Below are 17,309 nucleotides of genomic sequence, written 5' to 3' on the forward strand. Positions count from 1 at the left end.
CCCTCAGCTGGGATATCGATAACCAAACCGCCGCACCGCACGTGCTTGGGTTTTTGTTTGTATTTTACTGGGCTCCGTTGAAAATGGCCAAGAAGAAGGACAAGTCCGGGAAGCTGGCCAAGACGACGGCGAAGGAGGAGGCATCCACGTCCTCCCAGGCCAACATGGGGAAGGCAGCTGGCGTCGCCGACTCGGAGAACGGCATCTGGAAGGACTCTCGGTTCCAGCACCTGCTGTCCGATCCCCGATTTCGCGGTGTTCCCAAGGTGCAGCGAAAGGTCAAAATCGACAAGCGTTTCCAGGGCATGTTCACGGACGACAAGTTCAAGGTGAAGTACACCGTGGACAAGTACGGGCGTCCGGTCAACAAGAGCAATGCCGAGGACCTCAGAAAGTTCTATGAACTGGACGAGAATGAGAGCAGCAGCGACGAAGAGGAAGTCAAAAAGGATTCCGTTCCTGATCGCGACTCCGAAGCGGAGGCAGAGCAACTGGAGCGGCGCGCCGAGGAGCGGGCCATTGCCAACTTGGAGAAGGAGGAGGACGACCTGGGCAACGATGCGCTGGAGAGCGATAGTTCCGAGGTGTCACAGAGTCTTCGCGAGCGCCTGACTAACCCAGAAATAGACTACGCCCGCGGAGAAGGCCGCCTGTTTACCGACTCCTCCTCTGACGAGGACAGCGACGATGAGGATGAGGGTCCGGAACTGCAGATAGATCACGTGTGGGGTGAGCTGGACAACGATGCCGAGCACACCGAGGAGAGCACCCGCCGCCTGGCTGTGTGCAACATGGACTGGGACCGCATCCGAGCCGAGGATCTAATGGTCATGCTCAGCTCCTTCCTGCCGCCCGGCGGCAGTATCCTCAGTGTCAAGATATACCCCTCAGAGTTTGGAAAGGCGCGCATGGCCGAGGAGGAAGTGCACGGTCCAAAGGAACTAGTGGAGCACAAGGAGCAAGAAGACGACTCCGATGAGGAGCTGGTGCGCCAGCAGGACAGCGATGCCGAAGAGGGGGAGGACTACCACATGGAGAAGCTGCGTCAGTACCAGCTAAACCGCCTTCGATACTACTACGCTGTTGTGGAGTGCGACAGCATAGACACCGCCGACAAAGTTTACAAGGAGTGCGATGGCATTGAGTACGAGAGCTCCGCCACTCGCGTGGACTTGCGTTTCATCCCGGACGACACCTCGTTCGAGGAGGACACGCCGTCGGATGAATGCTTTGAGCTGCCGGATGCCAGCAGCTATAAACCGCGCCAGTTCACCACCACGGCGCTGCAGCAGGCCAAGGTGGATCTAACCTGGGATGAGACGGCGCTGGACCGACGTGAGCTGGGCGACAAACTCTCCAGCGGGCAAGTTGACAAGCTTACGGACAAGGAGCTGCGCCAGATAGTAGCGTATAGCAGTGAGGAAGAGGATTCTGAGGAGGAGGAGTCCCCGGCAGAGGAGAAACCCCAAGAGGCGCTTTCAGAGGACCCGCAAAAGAGCAAGCCTAAGAAGCCTTCTAAGCAAGAACGCATTGCCGCCTACAAAAACTTGCTGGCCGACATCCTGGAGCAGGAAAAGCAGGAGAAGGAGCAGAAGTACGAAATGGAAATGACCTGGAACGTGGAGCCCCAGCACGAAGATGAAAAGCCAGAGCAGGAAGCCCAGGCGGAGCTCACGCCCATCGAGAAGGTGATCCAGAAACGCAGCGAGAAGAACAAGCAGCGCAAGGAGCAGCGCCGGCAGCGCCAGATCGAAGCCAAGGGAGGAGATCCCGGTGAGGACAGCGACGATTCCATGGTGCCCGATGGCATCGATTTGAACGACGCCTACTTCGCCGAAGAGTTCGCCAATGGCGACTACGCTCCTCCAAAGACGAAGCAGGACAAGAAGAAAAAGAAGAAGAAGACAAAAACCGATGGAGAGGAGGATGTCGAGGCGAAGCAGCAGGAGAAGGAGTTGGAGCTACTGCTGGACGATGGCGATGGACGCGACGAGAAGCAGCACTTTAGCCTGACCAAAATCCTCAAGAAGGAAGACCAAGAAGCGAGCGGTTCGAAGCGAAAGCGTCGTCAGCAGTTGAAGAAATCGAAAAACCAGCCGCAAAATTCGGAGAAGCCTGACGATGACTTCCAAGTGAACCTGAACGATAACCGCTTCAAGGCCGTCTACAAGTCGCACGAGTTCAACATCGACCCCACCCACTCCCACTACAAGGCCACCAAGGGCATGCAGCAGATCATCGGCGAGAAGTTAAAGCGCAGGAAGGAGCAAACGGAGGGCGGCGCTGCCAACGGAGATGCGGATGGGGATGAGCAGGTAGCCCCCAAGCGGAGTAAACAGCAGCTGGAGCAGAACGCCCTGGTCAAGAGCCTGAAGCGCAAGATCCAGCTGCAACAGCAGGGCCAGAAGCTTTAGAGGATTAATGTACAATAGGTAGAAAGATGTAAATTAAAGACTACGTTTATGACATTGAGTGAGACTGTTTTGGAAAAATGAAGGAAAGGGCACACAAAACTTAAGCTAGGGTAGTTCTAAAAGTACAATTAAATATTTGTTGAGGTTTTCCCACGCAGCTCAGCTGACCATTGGCCTCGGTTAGTAGCTGTAGCTGAAGTATTGCTGGTAGAGAGTCACAGTCATTGCGGCGTCGAGGTGGAAGATGTCCGGCAGGCAGATACGGCGCTCCTGCTCGTAGACGACCATCAGTTCGCAAACCTGCGCCCACACCGGATCGTAGAGACGCCGGATGAGCTGGCAGTCGAGCCGGGGACGGACCAGCGTCTGGACTACAGTCTGCAGTACGGCAGGGGTGGCGTTCTTGTCGAGAAACGCGGCAAAGGGGCTGCGTCCGAGACACAGCTCGTAGAGGACCAGCCCCAGCGACCACACATCCGACTTGAAGTCCACCTTGCCCTGGCTAGACATCGCCTCCGGGGCCATGTACATGGGCGTGCCCATGCCCGCCCGCAGTTGGGTGCTGGGCGCATGGACGTTCGCGATTCCGAAGTCGGCGATCTTGACGCGGTCGTTGGCGTCGAGGAGCATGTTCTCGGGCTTGATGTCCCGGTGGATGACGCAGCGAATGTGCAGGTATTCGAGCCCCACTACCATGTCGCGGAAGTAGCGCAACAGCCGCTCCTGACGGACACCCCCAGTGCCCGGAGGCAGCTGCTGGATGACATCTCTCAAGGTTCCGTTGGGCACGTACTCCATCACGATGTTCACCGTGCCAGCGTGGCTGAAGGAGCGGAGGAACTCGACGATGTGCGGATGGCGCAGCTGCGAGATGATGTACACCTCTTCCTTGATCAGACCCAGCTCTGTCTTGGGATTCCGGACGATGATCCGCTTCACGCACACCTTCCTGTCCGGCTGCCCGCGCACCTCGTTCTGATGGCAGAGGAACACTCGGCCAAAGGTGCCCTGTCCCAGCACCCGGACCGCACGCAGCTTGGAGTCGCCCAGTTCCATCTCGAGTGCGCAGATCTCGAAAAGCGTAATCCGCGAACGCCTTGATGTACAGTTAGGTCTGCGCAAGCGCGCCATCTATCGATTGTTTCGAAACCAGTGATGCACGCAGAATCTTCGAAAGAAGCCGAAAACTTCGAAAACCTTAACTGGATTCCTGAGCCGATGGACGGAGCAAAGGCGCTGTTCCTTCGATTTTGAGTTGCAGACTGGACGGGCGCTTCCTGTCAATTTGGGCGTTATATAAGGAGATTTATTGCCAGATTGATAATTAAAACTGCTCGACATGTCGGGTGCATGTCGGACATGGGCTTTGCAGACTGGAGTGGGGTGGCGTTGTGGCTGTTATGCAAATCGTGCGACTGGGAAAGCAGTTTACTTTTACTTTTCAAATCGATTATATGTGCACACAGTGCACAGCGCCATTTCGTGCCCGCCCAGAGCACACTAACCCACTAAATCGCTCCAAGTTGTACGTATATTGTGGCATTCGGAACGAATTGGGTTTTGGGCTATACAATTCGCGAGCTTCCCAAGTGGGAGTCGTTAACCTGCCGCCGAAGTCATTATCTAATGGTAATGTACTGTATTTTAATTGCTACTCCGTTCGTTTATCGATCGGAGTGGACGCACCTTTCACCCGGCACTTGCAGCGTGCAGCTTGCATGGGAGATTGCGAAAAGCCCTTCTCTTCATCTGAATCCATCATTCGCCCATCATTAATCATCAGGGATTGGCCCATCCAGCCGAGCTGTCAAGCGCAATCGGAGAGTTGTCTATCGGTGGCAATCGTCAGGATTGGGGCAATGATAGGCAAGACTGATAACTTCGATAGCTGGTTTATCCTGGGAATTCAGGTGCAGCTATCACTATTGATAAAGGCCAGAATTCGAGGGTCATCAAAATTGATCTATTACAATGAACCTCTCTTCCCGTTTTGTGAGTTTTTCCATTTGGCTATCTATGACCGTCTAATCGCCTTGCACTTGCATCGAATTTTCAACGACGACTGGTTTTCCAGCTGAATGGTTGTTAACCCGTTGATTGACAACGGGTTTTGGTTTCTCCTGCGCAGGAAACTGGCCGCGGCCGCAGCAAAGGCCACATGCCGTATACGTAATCCGCTTTAATTGAACCACTATCGCACGCACCTATTTTCCAAATTTTCCAAACAATTGTGGCAGGCAGCGGTCATAAATTACAACAACAGACTGAAGTTCGTTGCCGTGTGTTACCATTGTGGCTGCTGTTGCACATTTCACATTTCGCTTGCCACAACTATGTAGCTACAGCTACAGGTTGGCTTTGGCCCAAACCGGGTATAAATCGAATCTGGTCCCGAACGCAGAGCCACATTCAGTTTGCCACTGCCAAGAGGAGCACTTCGCGTAACGGACTACAGTTTTGAATATTTTTTGATTGTGCCTCAGTGTGTGATACAAAACCATCCAGAAAACCATGCTTAAGTTGGCTGTAAGCACCGAAACTTGAAATATTTTAAAACACTAGATTCCTTTTATGGAATGGAAGTTTTCAAACAAAAAAGCCCAATAAAAACTTCCTAATTTTGTAGACTCAGAGTATTTTACATTACATTTTAAGTAGCAAAAAGCGTGTAGTACGAATTCAAAAAGTCGAAAATTTTCGAAAGGATTTTATACAATACGCTTAAGTTAGTTCTTTAAAAATGCTGTTACTTCAATTGGCAAATATCAAATGGAATACCGCATTAATCGCATTACTTACTCCTGCAGATTCCCTGCCTGGCACTGCTGGCCGTGAGTGGAGCGCTGAAGATCCACGACTACCACCAGGGCCACGAGGAGTACGAGCACCACGAACATCATGAGCACCACGAGCCGGAGCACCACGTCAAGTACGAGCCGGAGCACGAGGAGACGGAGCTGCACCACGAGGTGGACCACAAGCACGCCACCTCGCACCAGAGCGTCAAGTTCCACCACTACCACGCCGTGCCCGTCTACATCAAGAAGGAGGACCAGCACCTGGTGAAGAAACCCATCGAGATCGGCGGCACCAAGCAGAAGCTGAAGATCCTGCACCCAAAGACCGAGCACAACCACAACCACGGACTGGTCCTCGAAAACCACAGCGAGTCGCACCACGAGCACGGCCACTACGAGGAGCCGGTGCACCACTCGGAGCACTATGAGCACTACTCGCACCACGAGTAGGACTTGGATCATCCGAATCGGAAATGCCCAATGAGCTGTAGGGATTTCATTAGTGTTTAAGGATTTGCTACGTTAATTTTCTTGTGTTAATAAAGCGTTGACCTAGACTATAGAGTACCACCCAAATCAAGAGATCTTTTATTACTTGAACTTTTTTGATTGCTTTATTCTTCAGCAGCATTTTGTCAGCTGCATTTTTGGCCAAAGTGAAGTATGACATTCCATATTCGGACCAATATTTCGAATGTTGTTATCAAAATACTGATAATTATTTAAGCAAAAAAACAGAAAATCGATTTTTGCCAAAATTTCAATATTTAAGATTGGTATTTTCGGTATAACTTGGCTTAAAATGGTCAGAAAGTTAAAAGAATTACATTTTTGTACTCCTAATTACCAATACTAACCAACCAAATCACTTTTTGACCGACTCTGTTAAAATAATTTTTGGCCAAATTTTCGCATTTTTTGTAAGGGGTATCATCATCAAAAATTGCAAAAAATGGCCAAAAATAGAATTTCAAGTCACAGGATTTCGAGGATACAGTTCGATAGGGAATTTTATTACGAACTTAACGAGGTATGACATTCCATATTTGGACTACTATTTCGAATGCTGTGATCAAAATACTGATAATAATAGTCGCAAAAAACAGAAAATCGATTTTCGGCAAATTCATCATCAAAAATTGGAAGAAAAGTGAAAAAAAATTATTTTTTTTTTGAAAACACAGTTCGATTGGAAATTTTATTACGAGCTCAACGAGGTATGCCATTCCATATTCGGACCAATGTTTCAAAAGTTCTGATCAAAATACTGATAATTATTTACGCAAACAGATACATTTCTGTGCATTTTTCACAGTGTATTTCAACTCTCAGACGAAGCTCGATAGCGATCTATCGATAGTTGCAGGCGCAGGCAATTCATCGCAGTGCGAACGCTCTTGGTATTTTTAAGTTTGGGTATATTTTGAAGGCCCCGATAGGTTCCGATACAAATCGCCCCCGATATCGAAGAACAATTGACACCGATGGTATATCGTTTGAAAACGCAAAAAGTGCACAAAACCCGCTGCTTTTCGGTGCAGTTAGTGAAGCCGTTTGCTGAAAAGTGAGTATTAGGCACCTGCGGAGTTTTTCCGTGGCCACCGGTGGCCGATTCCCGCGGACTTCGTGGCCCCGACGCTCTTCCGTGTTGCTTTTTTCGGCTGCACGGCCCCAAGCCAACTAACACGGACGCATCGACGTGTGTATGTGTGCGTGTGTGTATGCGCGAGTGCGCGGGTGTTGGTGCACTTCGTGTTGGTAGTTACTTTTCCAGCAGCTTTTCCTTCGTTTTGCGGGTGGCGCTGCGACTCCCGGGTACGGATACCCGAAATCCCAGGGCGGGCAGTGGCGGGCTACCAATTTGCATCCGCATTCCAGCTAATCGTGCGCCGTCCCCCTTCGATTCTCCCCGTTGGCTCGGCTGCCGAGATGTACACACACATATTCGGATTCTGATTTTGCCGAGAGGAATTGCAGTTCCGGAGTCGCGAGTCCGGAGCTGCGCTCAATCCGCATCTTGCAGTCGCGCAACAAGGAGTACCGCTCGTCCTGCTCCGACTTCCAATTGGAATCTCTGTTTAGCTGCTTCTTTGCGAGATAATTAATTTGCACTCTCTTGTATCGTTGCAGCTTGTGGCGCCAACTGCGACGCAAACACGCAAAAACCCCAGACAAACAGGAGCTATCAAAGCTTGACACAGAAGAACATGTCCAACTCGGAGAAGATGCAGGGCCAGGAGCACGACGACGAGCAGTCCTCCGACATAGAGGTGAGTTTTCGGAATCGGTTGGCAAAAGAAGCTGTTTTCACACGTCTATTCTTTTCGCTGCTGCGGTGCAGGATTCCGGCGATAATGTGGGCCGTGATGACGGCACCGACGATGACGACGACAGCAACGGCAACATGCAGCAGGAGGATGGGGATGGTGATGGAGATGGGGATGGAGATGGAGATGGAGATGGGGATGGCGATGGTGACGGTGATGGCGACAATGATGGCGACGGCCAGGAGCATTCTGGCGACGAGGAGCAACAACACGGCCAGGGCAACGAGGGCAACAATGGCTCCTCAGGACAGCAGCAACAGATGCAGCAAGTGGACCGCACCAGCGCCACCAATCTGATCATCAACTACTTGCCGCAGGACATGACCGACCGCGAGCTGTACAACCTCTTCAGTGGCTGCGGGCCCATCAACACCTGCAAGATAATGCGCGACTTCAAGGTAAGTTCGGTTGTGGGTGCCTGGATGCATAGACACCTGGATGCCCAGGGTACCTGGTGAACTGCACGTCACAGGTGCCATCCCTGTCGCACGTTGCATACACACGAATGCAGCTTACGCTCCCCTCTTCTCCGCATGCCCGCCAACGGTACAGACCGGATATAGCTTCGGTTACGGCTTCGTGGACTACAAAACGGAGTCGGATTCGGAGGACGCCATCCAGAAGCTTAATGGCTTCTATGTGCGCAACAAGCGACTAAAGGTGCGTTATAAACCCCTAAAATTCCCATGGCTCTGTTGTTACTCATTTTTTGGCCTCCCCCAGGTGTCGTATGCCCGACCCGGTGGGCAGTCCATCAAGGATACGAATTTGTACGTCATCAACCTGTCGCGGAACATCAACGACGACATGCTCGACCGCATCTTCTCGCCGTACGGCCTGATTGTCCAGCGAAACATCCTGCGGGACAAGCTCACTGGACGACCGCGCGGCGTCGCTTTTGTGCGGTGAGTACGGTGTGCGATCTGCGGGAGGTGAAGCCATGATTCGAAAGTAGGTCACAGTGCTCGATTCGTGTCCAGTGTGCCCCAGTAAATTGTGTGCTCAGAGAAACAAATTTTCGGTGAAAAAAATCATGTTCGATTGATGGCTTACTCTTGTTGATTCCCCATTTGAATCCTGCTCTCCTGCTTGCAGTTACAATAAGCGTGAGGAGGCGCAGGAGGCGATCAAGGCGCTGAACAACACGGTACCAGAGGGCGGATCCCAGCCAATCTGGGTGCGTCTTGCGGAGGAACACGGCAAGGCCAAGGCGGCACAGTTTATGGCCCAGATCGGAGGTGGCAATGGTGGCGGAGGAGGTGGTCCGCCACACATGGGACCAGGTGGACCGATGCACCCGCCGCATCACCACAATAATCACCATCACAACAACCACCATAATCCGCATATGCCGCCGCATCATCATCAGCCACAGCATCCACACCAGCATCCGCAACACCATCCGCCGCTGCACCACATGCAGCACCACCATCCCAATAACCACAACAACAATCACCCCAACAACCACCATCATAACAACAACAACCACCACAACATGGGCGGCCCGCATCCGCACCACATGCAGCAAATGCACCCGATGGGCATGAACATGGGCATGGGCGTCAACATGGGTATGGGCATGGGCATGGGCATGCCCATCCACGGAGGCGGCGGTGGTGGTGGCGGCGGCGGCGGCGGTGGAGGCGGTGGTGGTGGCTTCCACCACATGGCGCACAGAGGTAGATCAAATAGAACAACACGATCTCAAAAACCGCATCCATATAACCATGCACAGAAATTTATTTAAACGCCATTAATTTCTTTACACGATATTAGCTGCATCTCACAGGTGAAGTGTTCATGCTGCCATTGCCGATTTGCAGCCGATTCCCCAGCCAGCCGCATCCCGTAGGCAATGGCACTTGCCACAGCCCCAACAAGAACAACGAGAGCAACTGCAGCAGCAGCTTCAGTTTGAGCCGCCGCCCGTAAGCCTCCAGAATAACCATCAGATATATTCCGCATTCGATGGTAGATCCCGATCCCACTCCGACTACCTAGTGCCGCTCTACTTCCCAGTCGCCAACCATCCATCAGCCGTTTCCCTCTCTCCGCCAGCCACGTCCATTTCGTCGATTTCGGCCTTCCCAGCTGTGTTGGCCGTGTACGTTCCAGTATACGGCACGGTTTCCATCTCTGTTCCTGTTGCCATGGACATAGCCAGTCCACGAGCTCAATGTGAGTGGAACGTGCATGAGTTTCAGTAACCAGAAGGAGGACCGGTCAACTCATTTACTACCCAATAAAAGGCCAAGGGTGAGTTGTGTGCCAATGGACTGGATGAGGTGGGCCAAAGAGCAGCGCATCGCTGGCAGACGGAGGCGACGAAGATGTCGGGGCGATGGCGGATGGCGGATGCGTAGGCAGTGGTAGCAGTGGCAGCGAGCAGAATTATATCCAGTGGAATCGGAGGAGGGAAGGAGATATAACCGAGAAGCAATACCCAATAGTAGCCAACTCTCTCGCTCTCTCTGCGTCTCTCTATGTGTATGTATGTATTTCGCTATCCATATATGTATATCCATGTCAGAGAGCCAGGATCGGTTGAGACCATACTATATCTATATAACCCGAAACCATACTGGCCAGGAATAGCAAATCCAAGCATTGGCAGCAGGAGGCAAACAAAAGGTGCACGGCAGGCATGAGCAGTACCGAAAGAACACTATCACAGAATTAAGCAAAGCAATGTTGATGATGCATAGCGTGTATTAAGATGTAAGAAATAATGTTCCAAAGCAAACCAGCCCACACAATCCCCAACAACAAACACACACACACACACACACATAAAGACGGTCGGAGTCGAATCCTTGATAAACGATTTGATAAGTTCGCGGTAACGATAAGATGTAAGCAAATGAGAAAAAATTCCAATTAATTTGTATGAGCAGCATACAAAGCTCCAAACGCAAACGCAAACCACTAGCAACTCAATACGAGACGAGAACGCAAGCCAAACTCAAATGCAACTTCCCTGCAGTCCCAGTCCTCGTTCCAGATGGATTGGGCATCGCAGATGGGTTGAGATAAATTGAGTAACTGCACGGTTACTAATAATTCCGGCCGGACACTGTGAGACGGACGGAACGGACGAGGATTTAGGGAGCAGACCTTACAGACCTTGACAACGGACAGAAGACGCTCGCTCCGAGTAGATGGTTAATTTGTAGACTTTTAAGGAACGTCAACACAACAAGGGTTCGTTCGCGGCACTTGCTTTTTATTACATTATACATAAATAAATTATTGATGTACTACCAACAACCCAAGAACACCACACTATACAAACACCTATATATTAGATAATATATATGAATGTATAAACACCCGAACCCGAATTGCCGTAAACCTCCAAGAAGAACATAAAAACAAAAACAAAAAAACCCGACAAAAAGATGGCTGAATATAAAATAAATATGAAATTTTCCAACCAGCATACCCGTGGGACCCAGAGGTCCCAAATTTTTTTTTTTAGTATTGATAATCTCTAAACGTAAATCCTAGTCTCGTAGCATTATCATAGTTAAGGTGACTTTTTTTTCAGAATAAACTTAACGCGCGAAAGAAATACATGTATTTAAAACTAAATTCTAAAGTTTATTATAAACAAACACACATTGAATTCTTGAGCCGAGCCTGCGAGCGAGATGGTGCGATACAGCCTCAGCGAAAGAGAGCGAGAGAGAAGATACTGCTTCGAGGTACAGTCACAGTCACATTCAGCACAGTACAGTGCGGAACAGAGCTTAAGGTTGACGATACATTGTTGTAAATTTGATGTTAGGCTAAGCAAATAAGTAGTTCAAATGTTCAATTTTCGCTTAGCTGAATCCTAATCAACGTATAGTAGTTACGTACGAATATTATACACGAAATTACACACTAGTCCTTAAGCGGGTCTATTCGAAAGGTGAAAACAAGGAGCTGTGGCAGCCTTTTACTACAAACTAAAAAGAAAAACCAGAAAAATACAAACCTAGACTTACACACGCATATTTGTGAACAAACTGAATTTTACCATAAATCTTTGAGAATTTATAGGGCAGTATTCTTGATAATCTATATTGAATGTTGGTTGATGTTGATGTACACTTACAAGACACGCAGCACACAAGAGGAATCTTTCTGGCTTACTAATGCGCGTGGAGTGGATCCAAAGAATCAACTTGGTGTAATAAATGTGTGTTTAAATCACAATGCGGACATCTTTTTCCTTTCAATTGGACACAAAAGAGTTTTGCTTAGGCACACTAACTAGGTTTTTGGCTTGCTCGCAAGCGGCGAGTTAAATGATTGCAAATGTGTGAAGGTATTATTATTGCTATGCAGTTTTAAATTTCGCGCCACTGTGTGAACCAGCTGGCATCATTGGCCAGCCACTTATCGATAGGCACTGGAAGGCGAGAGCGAGAGGGCGCGAATCAGCTGCTGGAACGAGTGTTGTTGGAAGGCACTGTTGTTGGAAGTGCCAGCGCCTTCCAATGTCAATTAAATAAGCAAAACGCGAAGAAAAGCCAAGCGAAAAGGAGAGTCTCGTTGCCGCGCTCGAACACAAAACAAGGAAATCAGTATCAACACCACCGCCTTTGACACATCCACAACCACATCGACAACCACCATCGACATCCGCATCCGGGCGAGGTGGCACGGCTAGCAGGAAGAACGTAACGTGAGTGGCTGCTCTGTTCTATTCGATTCTATTCTGTTGATTCAGCGGAGTACACTACGCAATAACCGATAACGACCTTACCACCGCTCCCCTCCTTTCCCCCGCCGCGTCTCTCCGCAGCGGAGCAGTGGAGCACCCCCAGTCCCCCAAGGAGCTATCTGCTCGCGATGCCCCAGATGAGGGCTGCGGCCGCTGAGGCGGTGGCCGCCGGCAGCGCCAATGGCCAGCCGCTAGTCAAGATCGGACACTACCTGCTGGGCGCCACCCTGGGCACGGGCACCTTTGGCAAGGTGAAGATCGGCGAGCACCAGATCACCCGGGTCAAGGTGGCCGTCAAGATACTCAATCGGCAGAAGATCAAGAGCCTGGACGTTGTGGGCAAGATCCGGCGAGAGATCCAGAACCTGAAGCTCTTCCGCCACCCGCACATCATCAAGCTGTACCAGGTGAGTTACGCGTTTGCTTTCCCACAATGTATACAATCGTGCCCACAACCGTGCATGGTTGGTAACCGGAGACGAAAGGTTCCCAGGAAACTGGGCCACTGGTTTCCCATGCGTACGATGTATGCAGGCCAGATATTCATAACAAACAAACAAGTACAATTCAAATAAACAAATCAGGCAGGAGAAGTTCCAGATAGGAAAAAAAGCTGTTCCACAACAATCGTTTGCAGGTGTCGTATGGTTTGCTTGCATGCCAGCGGTCATGGTCAGCGGAATCTTGGTTCTACGGTTGCATTTCCCGTGGGTTTCCGGATTAGATCAGTTGGCAAGTAAGGTTAGCCAGGGTTAAGGGGAAGCTAGGTAACCTAGGGACGACTACAGCCACCAGCTTATATAAATGTGCTTGCTAACCCTTCCGTAACTCCCCGAAGGTCATCTCCACGCCCTCGGACATCTTCATGATCATGGAGTACGTGAGCGGCGGAGAGCTGTTCGACTACATCGTAAAGCACGGCAAACTGCAGGAGCACCAGGCGCGCCGCTTCTTTCAGCAGATCATCTCGGGCGTGGACTATTGCCACCGGCACATGATCGTGCATCGGGATCTGAAGCCGGAGAACCTGCTGCTCGACCACAACATGCACGTGAAGATCGCCGACTTCGGGCTCTCGAACATGATGCTCGACGGCGAGTTCCTGCGCACCTCGTGCGGCTCCCCCAACTACGCGGCGCCCGAGGTGATTTCCGGCAAGCTGTACGCCGGTCCCGAGGTGGACATCTGGTCGTGCGGCGTCATCCTGTACGCCCTGCTGTGCGGGACGCTGCCGTTTGACGACGAGCACGTGCCCACGCTGTTCCGCAAGATCAAGTCGGGCATTTTCCCGATTCCCGAGTACCTCAACAAACAAGTGGTCAACCTGGTGTGCCAGATGCTGCAAGTGGACCCGCTCAAGCGGGCCAACATCGAGGAGATCAAGAAGCACGAGTGGTTCCAAAAGGACCTCCCGGCCTACCTCTTCCCCTCGTCCATCGAGCAGGACTCCAATGTGATCGACACCTACGCCGTGGCAGAGGTCTGCACCAAGTTTGGCGTCAAGGAGACCGAGGTGCACAACTCGCTGCTCAGCGGCGATCCGCACGATCAGCTGGCCATCGCCTACCATCTGATCATCGACAACAAACGCTTCGCCGATGACGCGGCCAACCAAATAAACGAGATCAACAACTTCTTTGTGGCCGGCTCGCCACCACCGCCGCCGCCTCCGCCCGTTCCGCAATCATCAATGGACCACCAAGCCCCTCTGGCCACCGTGACCGTGGGCGGAGGCACTGCAGCTAGCTCGGGCACGGCCACACCAGTGCCCCCAGTGGCTGGAGGCACTCCCAGCGGCACCATCCCCATACGACCGCATCCGGAGCGGATTGCGCCGATGCGGGACCGTCAACTGGCCATGTCCGTGCAGACATCTGGCGGCGGAGCCTTCCCGGAGAAAACCGCACGCGGCGGTACTCCCATCAAGCGCGCCAAGTGGCATCTGGGCATCCGGTCGCAGAGCAAGCCGAACGACATTATGCTCGAGGTGTACCGGGCGATGAAGGCACTCAGCTACGAGTGGAAGATCATCAATCCGTACCACGTTCGGGTGCGCAGGCAGAACGTGAAGACCGGCAAGTTCTCGAAGATGTCGCTGCAGCTGTACCAGGTGGATGCCAAGAGCTATCTGCTCGACTTCAAGTCGCTGACCAACGACGAGGTCGAGCAGGGCGACGACGTCATCATGGAGAGCCTTACTCCGCCGCCGCTTAGCGTCTCCGGGGTAATGCCGCTGCAGCCGACCGGGCACCACACCATGGAGTTTTTCGAAATGTGCGCCGCCCTGATCATTCAACTGGCTCGCTGAGGATGAGGTGACCGCCGTCGGCCGCAGCGGACTGGATGGGATCTTCTCGGCTGGCGATCCGCACCCGGACCGCCCTGTGGATTGACCATTGCCCGGAAGACACAGTACCACAAAGGAAAGCTGGATGGAGTTCGGGGTTCCATGGATCCCTGACTTGACTAAGTTCTTGAATTCGACCCAACCACTGCTGATTTCAATCGGAATCGGAATCGGAAAATGCAGCAGCTGATCTTGTCCGATTTTCGAGCTCCCAAATAAAACTAGATCCTCATTTGCATGCCCACGCAGTCCTGTTGCCGTCACACAAATGTAAGAGAAGACAACCCCCAATCCCAATGTGCAATTATCGGTAGTTGAGAAACGGTAGCAGGACTGAATAGATTTTTAAAACCACAAGCCCGTACTAGAAGGACGAACGGACGAAATCAGGAGCTTGGATCCACGACTCCAGCTTCCCTTTGTGCGGCTGTGTCATCCAAATAAAATGTTTTTGAACTCGGACTCCCGCCAACCGCCAACGGCCAACCGCCGCCGCCGTCGCCGCTATGCTACCGTTACCCGCTTTGCCGCATCCATTTCCGCTTCCGGTTAGTCTAAGTCTATAGGTTCCGCCCGGTCGGCGGACTTGGATCCGTTTCTGTACTATTCTGTTCTGTTTCTATATCGATTTCGATTTCGATTTCGCTTTTTGTTTATAAACAAGTTGAGTTATTATCCAAACCGCACGTGCACGTGGATGTATTTGTATTATGCCTAACGAATTGTAATTGGAGCCTCGTCTGGGGTAGATGTCGGATTACAACCAGATGTGGGCCAAGTTTTATGTATCTGTATAAACCAAACAATAAAGCGATCCATTAATATTCTAAATCGATTGTGGACGAAGTGTCACTTAAAAGTAGCCATAATTAAAGTTAGTTTTATTGCATATTAAGGTATTTTGTGCACATTCTTTCTGCATCGATGATCGCAAATTCTGCCTCCGCATTGGGCTATATATCGCAGTTCCAGTCTCCCGTTTCGTGTGTAAAATCATAGCATCCCTGATCTAATCCACCTCTGCATCGCTGCATTGCTGCATCGCTGCTCCAGCTCACTACTTCTACTGCTTTTGCTGTTGCTTCCGCTTCAGCTTGTCGATAAGCGTCTCGATGCTGTTGGCGTCCACCAGGCCAATAAACTTGTCCACCACGACGCCGTTCCTGAAGGCCAGCACGGCGGGCACGGCCTTCACCTCGAAGGTCTCCACGAGTTCCAGGTTCGTCTCCACATCGATGACCGCCAGGTCGATTTCGTTCGAGTTCTCCAGCAACTCGAGCATCTTGGGCGTGAGTATCTTGCAAGGGTCGCACCACTCGGCGTGGAAGTTCACGATCACCGGGTTGTCGCTGTTGATCACCTGCGGAACAAGAGACTACAGGTGGTTACAATACTCTACAATTTGAGTGCTCTGCTCGGAGCTTACGAAACACTTTGTCAGCTTATTGCCATGGTCATAACGTCACCTATTCGAGTATGCCAGCAGTTCACTTATAGGCATAACGTCATTGCGAAAAGTGGGAAATGAATCTTCGAGAGGCGGGGTGAGTGTAAAGATTGATTGGCAGCAGAATACTGCAGTTTTTCATGTGATGATTCATACAAGTGTAGCACTGGCCATATTAGTAGTTTTTAGATTCCGGTTACACTCTGAGATTGCAGTGTTTGCTCTTTAAACAATGGCGGGATGGCTACGGGGGAGACTACAAAATGTGTGCGTGTGTGACGCACTGTTCCCTTATCTCGCCTAATCCGACTGCAATTGATAACTCGGCCATGGAGCGATATGCTGGAGGGTCTTCTGCAGCTGGCTCCCGTTTCTTCGCGGACCCAGCGGCTGGGCTGGTTAAAAGGGGTTCAAACCGGTATCCAATGTTTTGGGGCTCATTTACATACACGAGCACGAGCACGGGCCCAAAACAAAATCGAAAACAGAATCAAGACGAGGCGAGGCGAGGCGAGTGTGCGCACACATATGTTTGTATCTGTGGACGGGTCCACGGCCAAGTGCGTCATGGGGTGGATCCGCCCCCGCCTGCCTTCCTAGCCACTACACCCCTGTCGCCTAGTAACCCAAACGCAGGCACGTACGCCAGCGATGCAAGGTCATACCCATCCCATTGGATCTCAATCCGTTCTGTTCCATTGCATAATCCTGACTCACCTTTTGATCGAACTCGTAGTGGTCCTTGATGACTAGCTTCTTGTGGAGGTGCTGCGACTGCGACAGGTACTTCTGGGTGCCGTTGGCCGCCTGGGGCGCCATTCTTTGGCCGCTGCTCTTCGCTCCAATGGAGCAACAGGCCGCCAGACGTGGCGCGATTCCCTCGGCGGCGATCTTTAGCATTGCGGATTGGGATTCAGTGCGGGGGCGGATGCGGCTGCAGATGCGTAACACGGACACTCTCGCAGTGATTAGATTGCGGGCAGGGTCTCGGGAGTCCAACTGGTTGGTTGTTCCGTGTGTGCTGCGTATGCGTTTAATGTTTGTTTATAAACTCTGAGCGAGCGCTGCACAACACTGTGGCCTCCGCGGCGTTGCCACCTGGCGGACGGGCGCACTAGGCAACACTGAAACCAGCTGGAAAGTCAACTGTTGTATACAAATTCGAAATATTCAAATTGTACGTAAATATTACGCTTATGTAGGAGGTATAATGGCCAATGTCACCAACGTTAGCTTATCTCACCTTACTCTGCAACTTTTAATGT

The 17,309-nt window shown here is 51.3% G+C and overlaps 6 protein-coding genes across 8 annotated transcripts; 4 read left to right on the forward strand and 2 right to left on the reverse strand.

Moving 5' to 3' along the window:
- The first annotated feature begins 83 nt into the window (after nt 1–83).
- On the forward strand, nt 84–2,472 carry LOC6523908 (ESF1 homolog). The gene has a single exon (XM_002099745.4). It carries the CDS (start codon nt 84–86, stop codon nt 2,412–2,414), a length of 2,331 nt encoding a protein of 776 aa, XP_002099781.1. The 3' UTR covers nt 2,415–2,472.
- Nucleotides 2,444–5,225, reverse strand: LOC6523909 (CBL-interacting protein kinase 25). The gene has a single exon (XM_002099746.3). It carries the CDS (start codon nt 3,543–3,545, stop codon nt 2,595–2,597), a length of 951 nt encoding a protein of 316 aa, XP_002099782.2. The 5' UTR covers nt 3,546–5,225; the 3' UTR covers nt 2,444–2,594.
- LOC6523910 (histidine-rich glycoprotein) lies at nt 4,824–5,788 on the forward strand. The gene is made up of 2 exons (XM_002099747.3): nt 4,824–4,940; nt 5,222–5,788. Exons 1-2 carry the CDS (start codon nt 4,926–4,928, stop codon nt 5,660–5,662), a joined length of 456 nt encoding a protein of 151 aa, XP_002099783.1. The 5' UTR covers nt 4,824–4,925; the 3' UTR covers nt 5,663–5,788.
- Nucleotides 5,789–6,620: 832 nt separating this feature from the next.
- LOC6523911 (sex-lethal homolog) lies at nt 6,621–11,739 on the forward strand. 3 transcript variants are annotated; one of them, XM_039372177.2, is made up of 6 exons: nt 6,621–6,776; nt 7,343–7,482; nt 7,554–7,937; nt 8,092–8,199; nt 8,263–8,444; nt 8,635–11,739. In XM_039372177.2, exons 2-6 carry the CDS (start codon nt 7,420–7,422, stop codon nt 9,284–9,286), a joined length of 1,389 nt encoding a protein of 462 aa, XP_039228111.1. In that variant the 5' UTR covers nt 6,621–6,776; nt 7,343–7,419; the 3' UTR covers nt 9,287–11,739. The 3 variants fall into 3 exon arrangements, with proteins under 3 accessions (XP_039228111.1, XP_039228134.1, XP_039228083.1); XM_039372149.2 differs by lacking the exon at nt 6,621–6,776 and having other exon boundaries at nt 8,635–9,218; nt 9,316–11,739; XM_039372200.2 differs by lacking the exon at nt 6,621–6,776 and having other exon boundaries at nt 7,218–7,482.
- Nucleotides 11,740–12,003: 264 nt separating this feature from the next.
- Nucleotides 12,004–15,428, forward strand: LOC6523912 (5'-AMP-activated protein kinase catalytic subunit alpha-2). Its single transcript, XM_002099749.3, has 3 exons — nt 12,004–12,211; nt 12,332–12,657; nt 13,089–15,428. Exons 2-3 carry the CDS (start codon nt 12,379–12,381, stop codon nt 14,556–14,558), a joined length of 1,749 nt encoding a protein of 582 aa, XP_002099785.1. The 5' UTR covers nt 12,004–12,211; nt 12,332–12,378; the 3' UTR covers nt 14,559–15,428.
- Nucleotides 15,429–15,450: 22 nt separating this feature from the next.
- Nucleotides 15,451–17,149, reverse strand: LOC6523913 (thioredoxin, mitochondrial). Its single transcript, XM_002099750.4, has 2 exons — nt 16,762–17,149; nt 15,451–15,957 (listed from the first exon to the last, which is right to left on the reverse strand). The coding sequence occupies exons 1-2, from the start codon at nt 16,942–16,944 to the stop codon at nt 15,661–15,663; spliced, it is 480 nt and encodes a 159-aa protein (XP_002099786.1). The 5' UTR covers nt 16,945–17,149; the 3' UTR covers nt 15,451–15,660.
- Nucleotides 17,150–17,309: the final 160 nt, after the last annotated feature.

This window comes from Drosophila yakuba, chromosome X (assembly GCF_016746365.2).
Source record: "Drosophila yakuba strain Tai18E2 chromosome X, Prin_Dyak_Tai18E2_2.1, whole genome shotgun sequence".
NCBI lineage: Eukaryota > Metazoa > Arthropoda > Insecta > Diptera > Drosophilidae > Drosophila > Drosophila yakuba.

What these genes read in the sequence shown, in the direction of transcription:
- LOC6523909 (XM_002099746.3), bottom strand. Translation starts at nt 3,545, where the DNA reads ATGGCGCGCTTGCGCAGACCTAACTGTACATCAAGGCGTTCGCGGATT.
- LOC6523911 (XM_039372177.2), top strand. Translation starts at nt 7,420, where the DNA reads ATGTCCAACTCGGAGAAGATGCAGGGCCAGGAGCACGACGACGAGCAG. An exon ending in AGCAGTCCTCCGACATAGAG is followed by an intron (nt 7,483 to 7,553) that starts GTGAGTTTTCGG and finishes GCTGCGGTGCAG; the next exon opens with GATTCCGGCGATAATGTGGG. An exon ending in TGCGCAACAAGCGACTAAAG is followed by an intron (nt 8,200 to 8,262) that starts GTGCGTTATAAA and finishes GGCCTCCCCCAG; the next exon opens with GTGTCGTATGCCCGACCCGG.
- LOC6523908 (XM_002099745.4), top strand. Translation starts at nt 84, where the DNA reads ATGGCCAAGAAGAAGGACAAGTCCGGGAAGCTGGCCAAGACGACGGCG.
- LOC6523912 (XM_002099749.3), top strand. Translation starts at nt 12,379, where the DNA reads ATGCCCCAGATGAGGGCTGCGGCCGCTGAGGCGGTGGCCGCCGGCAGC. An exon ending in ACATCATCAAGCTGTACCAG is followed by an intron (nt 12,658 to 13,088) that starts GTGAGTTACGCG and finishes AACTCCCCGAAG; the next exon opens with GTCATCTCCACGCCCTCGGA.
- LOC6523913 (XM_002099750.4), bottom strand. Translation starts at nt 16,944, where the DNA reads ATGCTAAAGATCGCCGCCGAGGGAATCGCGCCACGTCTGGCGGCCTGT. An exon ending in ACTACGAGTTCGATCAAAAG is followed by an intron (nt 15,958 to 16,761) that starts GTGAGTCAGGAT and finishes CTTGTTCCGCAG; the next exon opens with GTGATCAACAGCGACAACCC.